This window comes from Halichoerus grypus, chromosome 11, assembly GCF_964656455.1.
Source record: "Halichoerus grypus chromosome 11, mHalGry1.hap1.1, whole genome shotgun sequence".
In the NCBI taxonomy this organism is placed as follows: Eukaryota; Metazoa; Chordata; class Mammalia; order Carnivora; family Phocidae; genus Halichoerus; species Halichoerus grypus.
This window is the reverse complement of record NC_135722.1, coordinates 101,711,636-101,723,683: the sequence shown is the minus strand read 5'-3', so window position 1 is coordinate 101,723,683 and position 12,048 is coordinate 101,711,636. Positions and strand designations below refer to the sequence as shown.

At 58.5% G+C, this 12,048-nt stretch overlaps 1 protein-coding gene across 1 annotated transcript; it reads left to right on the top strand.

Annotated features, from left to right (window-relative positions):
* Positions 1 to 231: 231 nt before the first annotated feature.
* Positions 232 to 11,267, top strand: ANKK1 (ankyrin repeat and kinase domain containing 1). The gene is given in 12 exon segments (XM_078057516.1): positions 232 to 951; positions 954 to 981; positions 5,988 to 6,230; positions 6,468 to 6,517; positions 6,833 to 6,853; positions 6,856 to 6,987; positions 7,664 to 7,696; positions 7,699 to 7,781; positions 9,296 to 10,124; positions 10,127 to 10,270; positions 10,273 to 10,388; positions 10,391 to 11,267. Coding segments are annotated over 12 exon segments (2,079 nt in total). The 5' UTR covers positions 232 to 845; the 3' UTR covers positions 10,685 to 11,267.
* The last annotated feature ends 781 nt before the right edge of the window (positions 11,268 to 12,048 follow it).

Genomic DNA, 12,048 nt, shown 5'->3' with positions numbered 1-12,048 from the left:
CCCTGGCAACAAGCCACCCCAGTAACTGGGCCAAGGAGTCCACCTCCCTCATGGCCAACCCCAAATCAGGTGCCAGTCCCTCTGAGGGTGGGACGGAGAGCAATGCCAGGAAGGGGAGCTCCCCGCAGACAGGAACCCAACCTCTCACCCCACTGTTCTGCTGACCCCTTCTTGGTGACCTTCAGCACACCAAGACCGGTTGACAAAGAGACAAAACAAAAACCCCAACAATAAAAGGCAACATTAAACCAGTCAGGCCAAAAGATGCAGACCCGAAAATCCCCATTGCAACTTTTTGACTCCATTCTTGCAGTGGAGGTGGAGGGGTGGGCTCCAGGCCCCCACACCCATTGGCAGAGACCCCTAGCACAGTCCTCACCCCTTCAGAAACGCTTGGTACATGTGAGCAAGAATAAATAAATCAACTTCCACTTAGGGCTGGGTGGAAATCAAGGGGGGCCCCCTTCTCCTGCTTCCCGTTCAGGACACCTTCCTCTCTAGGCACCTCCCCTCGCCCGAGGGTGACCGCGGGGGTACAAACGGAAGGCTGAGACTGAGGAAGGGTGCTGAGGTGCAGAGGGGCTCTGGGGGTGGTGCCTCGAGCGGGGGAAGGACCCTCTTCCCAGGCCCGCCAGGGCCCATCGCTGCTGGGGCCCCAGGACTCCCGTTTGGGTGTCTCCTCCCGGCGCGGAAGGGGGGAGTGCCGGCGCCTCCCATCCCCACCTCCGGGGCCACAGCGGCAGAAGGCAGGACGCCGCCCCGCCAGCCTCGAGCCTCGCCTGCAGCCCGGTGCCGGGTGCGGACCGAGTGCGCGGGGCCGGAGGGGCCGGGCGGCCGCCAATCGCATGGCCGCGGGCCTGGAACAGAGGCTGGGCAGCCTCGCCGTCTTCACCCGCGATGACTTCGAGGGCGACTGGCGCCGGGTGGCCAAGGGCGGCTTCGGCCAGGTGTTCGGGTGCCGCACAAGCGCTGGAGGACCGGGTACGCCGTCAAGGGCTCCCCACCCCCACCCCCACCCCCCACCCCCCCCCCCCCCCCCGCCTCCAGTCGGAGGCCGCCAGGTACCTGCCCGCGCTGCCCCGCCGCGTTCAGAGGGGACGGCCTGAGGCCCCGGGGAGCTCCCCAGGGGGCTGGGGGGCCTGACCCAGGCCCAGCCACGGCCGTTTGTCTCCCTATCTGCAACGCAGTTGGGCCACTCTACCCGTCTGTGGAATCCACGGAGGGCAAAGGGGAGCGAGAACTACCCTCCAAAGACACCTTTGTCCCATCTGACCTCCTTCCTCCTGGGGGTCAGGGTGGTGATGAGTGCTCCTGATGGCCCTCTGCCACGCGTGGATCCGCCCCAAGTTCTCAGGGCAGGCAGGGCTGGGCTTGCTGAGAGTCTTTGGCACTTGGCCCAGCGATGCTCCCTGACCTGTGGAGAAGCGCACACTCGCTCTCCCTTCCTGTGGCCGTCGGCGTGGCCCCTGCCCGGCCACTGCAGGCTGGGGGAGGCGGGGGACTGGAGACTGCCCAGCCTCCTGGCCTGAGAGCCTGTCCGGGCCACTTGCCGGCTCTCACATAGGTCCCACTGGCCAGTCAAGCTGGGGATGCTTGGCTCTGTCCCTGCTTTTGTTTCTGGCTCCTCCCCCACCCATCAGGTGCGGTGCGGCCACTCCTGGGCATGCCTCCTTTTTCTCCTGGCTGCCTCTTTCTCACTGTGTGTCCCCATCTCTGCCTTCCCGTTGAGATGGGCTCCAGTCTCCTTCCCACCGGATTTGCTTGGAGTGGCCGCACGCTTACTCCCTGTGCAGCCATGAAGGAGACCCTTAGGATGTGAAGTCTGAGTGTGAGAATTGTGTCCTCTTCTCAAGGTTCATGGCGAGGGGCATCTCCTATTGGCATCTTATGTAGATGTCGTGTTCTCTTTGGTCACCATGCAAGCCCCCAAGACACAGCCTCAGGTCCCACACATTCGAGACAGCCCCTTCTCTAATTGCTGGGCCTTCCACCTGCTTCGTGAATGCGGGCAAAGTGAGACAGCCCACAGCTTGACCCTCTTCCTCCTTCAACACCCTCATGCTAGCTTGGGAGTACAGTTAGGTTTTTCTACAGTTTATCCACATCATTTAGACTTTGAAGTGAAGGACAAAAGAAAACAGATGGCATTGACAATGACTTTCCCTTCCCAAGTTCTGGGAACCCTCTGAGGGAAAGGGGCCGAGGGATTTAATGATGGTTAATGCCTTCTGAGTGTGGAGTAACTACACTAGGAGCTTTATGTGTTTTCACTGGATACTCGTTACACCTCTTCATTCATTTCTTTACTTGACGAATGCCAGGTGTTGGGCGCTGTGCTGGACCCTGAGATATGAGGGTGAGTGTAACAGATATAGCCTTGTTCTCCTGGAGCTTACAGCCTGGGGGGCAGAGCCTCTCATCAGAGGCATCAGAAAGTGCAAAGGGCCTGTGGCAGGAGGGGCATCGTAAGTGAATGAGGTGGGGGAAGGCTGTTGGAGCTGGAGTTGAGAGAGAGGGAGCCGTGGAAAGCCACTGAAGAGTTTGCAGCCAGGTTGGGGGGTGCATGACAAAAAGGAGTTGATCGAATCTGCAGGATGGAAGATGGATTGGTAGGGTAGAGTGGCTTCTGGTCCAGTTAGGGGTTGTCATTGTTCAGGCAAGAGATGATCGCAGTCCAGCCTGGCATGTAGTGATAGGGAGAGAGGAATGGATTATACAGTATTTAGGAAGTAAACATCCCCTTGACTTGGTGCTGGGTTGTCTGTGGGGGGGACGATGAGGAAGAGGAGTGTCAAGGTTAATACGATGGCTGGCTTCCCCAGAGGAACAAAGGCTCACTAGAATGTCTATTCCATGAGAGATGAGTCTGTGCCCGTTCACGGCTGTATCCGGAGCCCGGCACGTAGTTGGTGTCTGTTGAATGATGTTGTTGACAATTAATAAAGGGAACATGAAAGGAGGCACAGGTTGGGAAAAGAAGAAGAGCTCAGTTTTGTACAGGTTGAGTGTAAGGTGCCTTTTAAACAGCCAAAAAGAATTGTTAAATAGATTTCACGTGAAGGTCTGAGCTAACAATATGAAACTTTGTGAGTCATTTATTAGAGTTTGTAATTGCAGCCAGGACATGGATGACATTCATTCATCGTAAGCACTAAGTAAGCAAAACAAAGTCCCTACCTCATGGAGTTTATAGTCTAAGGAAGGAAGGAATCTAGAGGAAGACAGAAAATAAGTTAGTAAATAATATATAAATAAATCATTTTTATCTATAGCACTTAAACCACCTGACATTTTCTTGATGAAAATACCTAAAGAGTGTTGAATAACCTGATCTTCCAAGAAAACAGTTGATCTAGAAATATTAACTTGTCTGCTCTCTGGGTATGGGGGTGGGGAGACAAGGACTGCCAGAGTTGGGGTAAAGCTGCTATTTAATAAAGACTTGAAATCACTAGTCACAATTTGAATAGCGATTTGCAACAAACAAGTAGCAAGCCATATGGCTGTCTTAGAGCAGAGGGAACAGCAAGTGCAAAGGTCCTGAGGTGGGAATGTGCTTGACATGGTGGAGGACCAGCAAGAGGCCCTTATGGCAGGAGCAGAGTTGGGGAGGGTCACAAGCTATGCCCAGGGAAAGATCATGGAGAGCTTTGTAGACCAGTGAGAGAACTTTGGCTTTTACTGTGAATGAGAAGAAAGCCAGTGGAGGGTCTTGAGCAGAGCAATGACATACTCTGACTGACATTTTACGAGTATCACTCTGGCTGCTGGATTGAGAATGGATGGCGGAGGGAAAGAGAGAAGCAGGGAAACCGATTAGGAGGCTTGGGTCAAGATGGCCCTGGATAGAGGTGGTGAGAAGTGGTCAGATTGTTGCTCTATTTTGAGGGTAGAGCTGACAGAATGCACCGAGGGACTGGTCGTGGGAAGGAGAGGAAGAGGAACCAAGGACATCAGATCTTCGAGCACAGGGAGGAGGGAGGCCCCATTCACTGAGAGGAAGGCAGAGGGAGGAGCAGGTGCGGCGGGGGAGAACCCAGAGTTCTGCTTCAGACACGCCATGTCCAGGACCACGACAGGTCTGAGGTTGTAAGAGGTGGTGCCGAGTGAGAAGGCAAGGGCCGGCCCTGGACTGGCTGAGAAACCGAGACCTGAAAACTGTGCATGGGCTGTAGCCCCATGCAGGGGTCTTTGCACACGTTAGCAACCGCTGCTCAGAGAAGCTTCGAGACCAGACACCCGATGACGGGGGCTGGTGGGGGATGAGCTGCAGGCACAGCGCACGGGGGCAAGAAGTCTGGGTGTCCGGGGCAAGCTACTGGCGTTCCCATTTTACAGTGAAGAAACTGAGGCCCAGCGAGTTTACTTGCCCAGGGTCATGCAGAACATAAGTGGTAAAACTGGGATTTGAAATCAGGGCAGATCCCTGGCTTTGCCCCTCCACGACAGGTATCCCAGCTCCTGGGAATTGGAAAGGACAAGAGGAGACAGATAAGAGGTACGGCAGAGGTGGAGGGGAGGTCTCTGGAACAGTGCAGAGGTAGAGGCGAGAGCAGGGGGAGCCGGGAGCCACCCTGTCCGGATGCGAAGGAGATCAGGTGCTTTTTTCCTGGAGGTCAGCAGCCCCTGGCTGACTTCTCGGGCCGCCCTGCGCGCGCATTCCGGCAGCCTCCCACTGCAGTGCCCACGCAGCTTTGCAAATGCTGTGCTTTTAAAAATGTCGTTTCTCCTTAATCCTCATCCCCGCAATCCCCAAACAATCTCAACAATTTGCATATCTACTGTTCTGTGGGCACAGTGAAACGAGCAGGGAGAGAGTCGGCAAATGCTTATTCTGTAAGGCCTTCCCTTAAGTCTTGACTTCTGTTCCCTTCAACAAAGATGTATTGTGCCGTGCGTGGTAATGCGCTGGGTGGGGGGGGTGGGCGGCAAGAGGAATAACTGCAGTCCATCCATAAAACAGAGTACGGTGCAGCCATTGCAGACCTTGCTTCGGGAGAAAAGCATGTGAGGACACCCCGTGCCACTCTTAACTGGAAAAGCAGATCGCAAAGCAGCCCACACCGTGTGATAGGAAGGCAGAGGGGGGCAGGGGAGGAAGGAGCGAAACCGAGAGAGCAAAGGAGAGAGATCCCTTGCACGTGTATATGTAAAAGAACATACTAAAACATGAACAGAGGCCAGCTCTGGAAGATTGGATTGCTGATGGTTTAATTTTCTTCTTTATAGCTCCCCATATTCCCTTGATTTCCTACAAGGATCTGTATTACTTTCATAATCCAAATGGCCCTAGATGAGCCTTTAAAACAGAAGAATGAGGCGTGATGTTGGTCCTCCAGGGGTTTGTGATCTACTGGGGGAGACAAACATATGAGCAAGTGGCAGAACAAATGGGAGGCTTTTCGTGGCCGCCTCTGTAGAATGGACTTGGTCCTGAGCTTGCAAACTCCTTCCCTTCCTGTCCCCGTCGCTGCCGGCCATCCCGGCCCCACTCTCTGCATCTTGCTGGGCCTCCTTCTAGGACTCTCCTTCCTCCTGCACTACCTTGCAAGGGCCCAAGGTTTCTCTGGGTCTCCAGAGCCTGGCACTAAGCCTCGTTTGTTGTTCTGCTAGTTGCTCTTGGAATTAACGGGTCATCTCCTTCCATCCCTCAATGCCCCACATCTCTGCAGCTACGATGTGGATTGCCTCATTGAAGAAGCAGCCAAAATGGAGAAGATCAGGATGAGACTTTATCCACAGCCCCTCTGGATAATGGCAACACCTCCTAAGTACTTACGATGTGCCAGGAGCAGTTCTAGATGCTTTTTGCATATTTGCCCATTTCATGCTCAGAAAAGCACTATGAGCTAAGTGTTCATATTATTTCCAGTTTATAGATGAGGAAGTTGAGGGTCTGAGGAGATCAGTAACATGTCTGAGGTCATGCAGGTCGCATGTGGCAGAGATGGGAGAGGCCCAGGCTCTTAACCACTACACTGTCCCAGAAAAGGTAGGCTGCAGGACTCTGAGGGATCAAGGCAGTTTTCTGGAGACAAGACTATTGCTCCCTTATCCTGGCCTGTGGCTTCCTCCCAGATTTCAGACTTCAGCCTGTCCAAGTGGATGGAACTGTCAACCCGGATGCAGTACATTGACAGGTCAGCTCTGCGGGGCACCCTCAGCTACATCCCCCCTGAGATGTTCTTGGAAAGTAACAAGGCCCCAGGACCCAAGTACGACATGTACAGGTGAGAGGTGGCTGGGCTCCGTGCCACATTCCCAGGGGTGGAGGGGATGCTGCTTATCACCACCCTGCCTGACCCCCCAAGGCCCAAGGGCACGCCAGGACACGGAGGGGGAAGAGTGGAGGGGCACTCTGGCTGGAGAGGCTCTGCCTGGGAGGGTGTGGTCCATGGGGCCTCCCAGGTGGGGTGACGATGGGTATCCGAGAAAGTGACTCAGGGAGCACTTTGTCCTGTCTGTAGCTTCGGCATCGTCATCTGGGAGCTCCTCACTCAGAAGAAACCGTATTCAGGTAGCAGATGGTGGTGGCAGCCTCGGGTGCGGTCCTGGAAGGCCCTGTGAGAGGCTGAGGGCTTGCAGGGACAGGGTAAGTGGCGGCTTTGGGTTGGGGAGCAGCATACGCTTTAAGGATTCCCGTCCCCACCCTCCTTCCTCCCTCCCCTGCTGGAATCTCAGCCTGTAACCTAGCCGTTTATTCACCGTGCATTCATGTGGCCCCTGCTGTGTGCATCCCTGTGGGGCTCCTCGGAGCCGCCCACCACCCTGCCCAGCCCACTGCTCTGGCCCTGCCTCCCAGCATGCACACAGCCTGGACCTCCCCTCACAGGCTTCAACATGGTGACTATCGTCGCCGAGTGGCCCCAGGCATGCGGCCCTCCCCGCAGCCTGTCTCGGATGAGTGGCCAGGCGAGGCCCAGCAGATGGTGAACCTGATGAGGCGCTGTTGGGATCAGGACCCCAAGAAGAGGCCCTGCTTTCCAGGTTCTTGTCAGGCCTGCCCTGCCCAAGGGCCTGGGGAGCTGGGCGGGGCTAGAGCGTGTGGGAGCCTGGGCCGAGGTTCCAGGGGGCAGGGGAGGAGGTGGCTGGGGCCTGGGCCACTCCTGAGCGCTCCATGTGGTGCTGGGGCAGGGTCTGAGTCAGAGTGCTGGAGGAGGGCAGCGGGGGAGGGGGCAGTGAGGACTGAGGCTCCTCTCTGCATCCCCGTGGGAGGCCGAGCCGAAAACCCATGCTGAAGGGTCGGGGCCTGGCTCTCCTGCTTCTGAGTTCTCCGGTTCCGTCCGGGGCCACAGCATCCTCATTTGTAACATGTTCCCAGACCCTGAGATCACGGGCATGGATGGACCCCTTTAGCCACTGTGGAAACGCACACATGTGTAACTGTGAGCACTCAGAGATCACCCATCTAGTCCTGCCCCCTCATTTATGGAAAAGGACTGACCATCAGAGGACCAGGGACCTGCTGAATGTGGGCCCACTGAGCCACGGCCGGCCGGGATCCAGCTTTCCTCCCTCCTGACGCACATGTATGGATATATCTGAGTCCGGGAATGGATTTTGGGGTGTGGGGGACACGGGGAATGTTCGGGTATCTAAAATGGGGAACGGACTGCTGGCCAGCCTGTTGCTTCTCTTTTTGTCTCTCTCCTTCATGGAGCAGACATCACAGTCGAGACAGACATGCTGCTAACCCTGCTCAGAGTCCCGTGGCAGACCCAGACAGTGAGGCTCTGGCCAGGAAGGTGTCCTGCAAGCTGTCTCTGCACCGGCCTCGGGAGGTGAGTGCTGGGGGGGGGTGCCTCCGATAAGTCCCTGGGTGGGGGACTGATGCATGGGCGTGTCCTTCGCAAGGCCCCCCCCCCCCCCCCCCCCCCGGCTGAGGGAGCAGATGGGGACTGAGAGCCAGCCCAGCCCACACTGCTGGCCACACCAGGCAGCCTACTTGGGGACAGCCGTTCCTAATTTGCACAGTGGTGGCTGTGGCTCAGAGCCCCTGGGAGGGACACGCCGTCTCTCTCGAGTGTGGGGGATTAATCGGAGTCCTGCCTGCGGGCATCAGTGTCCTCACCCCCTAACATGGGAACCAGCCGTGGGCTAGCAGGGGGCTCCTGGCTGAACCACAGGGCCAGACACCCTGCCCTCCACGTGGTCCGAGGGGCAGTCAAGGCCCTAGACCACCTCTTTCCAGCAGGGTCTCCCCTGCTCAGGACTTTCCTGCAAACACAGCAGGTGGCATGGGAGGGGCTTCCTAGGACAGGTGCTGGAGAGGGGGAGGAGTGGAGGACGGTACAGACCAGAACTGCCCCGCTGGTCTAATCTGCCCCCTTGTCTTCTGATTCCCTCTGCCCAGGTCAGCGACAAGGTCAGCCAAGAGCCCTTGGCTGAGTCCACAGAGCCACAGCTAGAACCAGGGAATTCACAGGGAGGAGAAAGTGGAATCCAACCACACCCTTTCCCCCTCGCCCCTGCCCCCTCACCCCCCACCCCAACCCTCTGCCCAGCTTGTCCCAAATCAGGAGTTAGTGGGTCCCTTTCCTGACACTGGCCCCAGGTTCCAGAAATGCACATGCCCTCGGGGGTCAGGCTCTGCTTCCCCCTTCAGGCTTGTGTTCTTAGTAGGCCAGACTCCTCCTTTCCTGGCTCAGGGGTGGGGGTGGGCTGGGGGGGTCGTGGAGCGTTGGCTTGCAAGCCTGGCTGCGTTTTGACCTGGGGGATGAAAGCTGCCGTGATGCCTGGGCCACCTAGACGATTAAATCAGAATCTGGGGGGGCGGCGGAGGGGGAGGTGGGGAGGCGGGGAGGGTCGGCCTGGGCAGGGATTTTTGTTATTGCAGTTTGTTTTGGAAATTGTTGCTTTTAGTCAGGATATACTCTGGGTAGAACAGGAGGAAGCCTTAGTGGCCGAAGTTCAGATCATGGAGCCTGTTTTCGGCTGGCATTGACTTCCTTTGTGGCAAGCACTCCCCTGAATGCGCTTGCCTACCTAAGCTGTCCTCGCAACAGTAGATGAAGTGGGCATTGTTTGTGGCCCCTTTATGGATCAGGATCTGGAGGCTCAAGGAGGGCAGGGAATTGGTGAAGGTCCAGCAGTGCGAAGGGTGCAGTCAGGGTTTGCTCCCAGGCCTCTTTCCGCCCCATCCGCACAGGAGTGGCTGCCGGAGTCCTTTCTCTGGGACAAGGGAGGCTGTGCAGAGATCTCTGATAGCAGGAAAGACTGCCCTCCCTCCCAGAGTCTCTGTTCCTGGATGGCACTTCCAGGAGGCAGGGGGCCGGACGAGATGACCTGTGGACAGGTCAGAGGTCCTTTTTCCAACCCCATCTCCCTCCCAGCAGACTCGGGGGACTACTTGAAGGGGGTCCTGCAGCTCTTGAACAGCGAGACCCCAGTCCCGAGCGACAAAGAGCTGCGCATCTATGAGAACCAAGTCACGCCCCTCCACTTCCTGGGGGTGCAGGGCAGCGTGGAGCCGGTGAGGCTGCTGCTGGCCCTCGAGGTCGATGTGGCCTGCCAGACCGCCTGCGGCTACACGCCACCCCTCATCGCCACCCAGGACCAGCAGCCCAACCTCCGCGCCCTGCTCCTGGGGCACGGGGCGGACGCCAACCTGGCAGACGAGGACGGCTGGGCCCCGCTGCACTTCGCAGCCCAGAACGGGGATGACCTCCCCGCCCGCCTGCTCCTGGAGCACGGGGCCCACGTGAATGCCCAGGAGCACGAGGGGTGGACCCTGCTCCACCTAGCTGCACAGAACAACTTTGAGAATGTGGTATGGCTTCTGGTCTCCCGCCAAGCTGACCCCAACCTGCATGAGGCCGACGGCAAGACCCCTCTGCACGTGGCTGCCTACTTTGGCCACGTCAGCCTGGTCAAGCTGCTGACGGGCCAGGGGGCTGAGTTGGATGCTCAGCAGAGAAACCTGAGGATGCCTCTGCACCTGGTGGTGGAGCGAGGCAAAGTGAGGGCCATCCAACACGTGTTGAAGAGCGGGGTGGCTCCCGATGCCCTTGACCAGAGTGGCTACAGCCCACTGCCCACGGCGGCCGCCAGGGGAAAGTGCCTGATCTGCAAGATGCTGCTCACGTACGGGGCCAGCCTCGAGCTGCCGACCCAGCAGGGCTGGACCGCCTACATCTCGTGGCCTACACGGGCCACTTGGAGGTCATCCACCTGCTGGTGGAGAGCCGTGCAGACTTGGGGGCTCCTGGAGGCATGAAGTGGACGCCCCTGCACCTCACCACCTGCCATGGGGAGGAGGCCGTGGAGTTAGCACTGACCCCAGTGCTGCCGAGCAGTCGGGCTGGACGCCCCTCCACCTGGCCATCCAGAGGGGCGTCTTCCTGGGCGTCGTCAACCTCCTGGAGCACCATGCAGACGTCCATGCCTGCAGCACCATGCAGACGTCCATGCCTGCAGCAGGGTGGGCCGGACGCCCGCCCACCTGGCCGCCCTCAAGGGCAGCATGGCCATCCTCCAAGTGCTGGTCAAAGCTGGTGCCCAGTTGGACATCCAGGAGGGGGTGGGCTGCACACCCCTGCAGCTGGCCCTCCGGAGCCAAAAGCAGAACGTGATCGCCTTCCTAGAGGGCAAGGAGCCCTCCTCGCTGGCCCTGCTGCGGGATGCCGAGCCTGGAGCCCAGATGAAATGTAAGCAACCTGGGGCCTCCTTACCTGGCAGGAAGTGACGCTGGGCTCCTGGCAGGGCCCCTTCCCTGTCCTTGCCCCCTGCCCCTTGGACCTTGAGAGGAAACCGAATGTGGTCCCCCCCTGGAGGGAAGGGGGAAGGGGCACTGAGGTGGTAGCTGGGGGGGGGTGGAATGCTGCATCTTCCTCCTCCTGCACCTCGACTCAAGCCCCCAAAGTGAATTCCTTCTTCCTTCTCAAGACCCCTGCCACCTTCTGCCACTTGCCCCTGAGCCCACGGGGACCCTTGCATCCTGGGAGCCCTCTCTGAAGGCAGAGGGAGCTGCTCCCTCCCAGCTGGTCCCTGTGTGACTTGGCCCTGATCACAAGCAAGGCAGGACTGCCAGGCATGTGCTTTTCAAAAGGGGCAGGAACTAAAAGTTGGGAGGAAATTTCTGCCTGCGGTGGGAAGCCCAGCCAGCCCTGCATTGCCACAGAGACCACACCTTCCTGGTGACCCTGGCTCTGGTGCCTGGGTCTCCCATGTGGTCTGGGGGGCAGGGGGAGGAAGGGGGTGCTCCAGGTGCCCACGAGTGATTCTCCGTCCCTGGCCTCCCCTGCCGCCCCTTCACTGTGTCTAGTTATATGGCCAGGTTTCAAACCCTGAAGTCAATAAAACGGTGAATCTGAGCCTCCCCTTTGGAGATGGGCTGACCTGTGGGGTCAGTGGTGTTCCTGTGGGACGTGGTGTGTGTGTGGGGGGGAGTTTATGCAGCAGGAGAAGGCAGGGGCAGATGTGGGGAGTGAGGGGGCTGGTGATGCTGAGGGATGGATTATCCGGGCTCAGCGTGGAGCTCGCAGGACAAGGACTTCCCTCCCAGCCGCTGTAGCTCAGAGCGCTCTCCCCTGGGGCCACACCCTGGCCACCCATCTGCCGGCCTGGCCCGTCCTATAGGTTGTGGGGCAGGTTGGGGCAGGGCTGGGGCTGCTCACACCAACCAGCTTCTGCTTCCTCCCTGGCTCTGCCAGGAATGGCCGACCTCCGGTCTGTGGGAGGTGGGGGTCCAAGCGGGGGCAGAATGGGTGCCCTAGAGTCCTATCCTGCTCTTCTCCACCTCTGCTCTGCTGGAGCAGCCCCTCCGACTCTTTAACTGTCAGAGAAAAGGAACCTTCTGCCCCAACTACTGGCCAGCTCCCACCCCCAGCCACTTGGCAGGCTCACCTCTGCGTGTGGCCCTGCTGGGCTGGGAGCGGGTCCGGGAGGGGTGAGGCAGAGCCGAGGGAACGTCTTACCCCACCTACATGCTGGCAGTGTTGTGTCTCCCATCCTGTGGTCTCTGGGCTCTCGAGCCCTAGATGCTCTCCCCACCACACCACAGCCTGTGGCCACCACAGAGAGCCCTGGGGCAGCCCTGAGCTGGGCTCT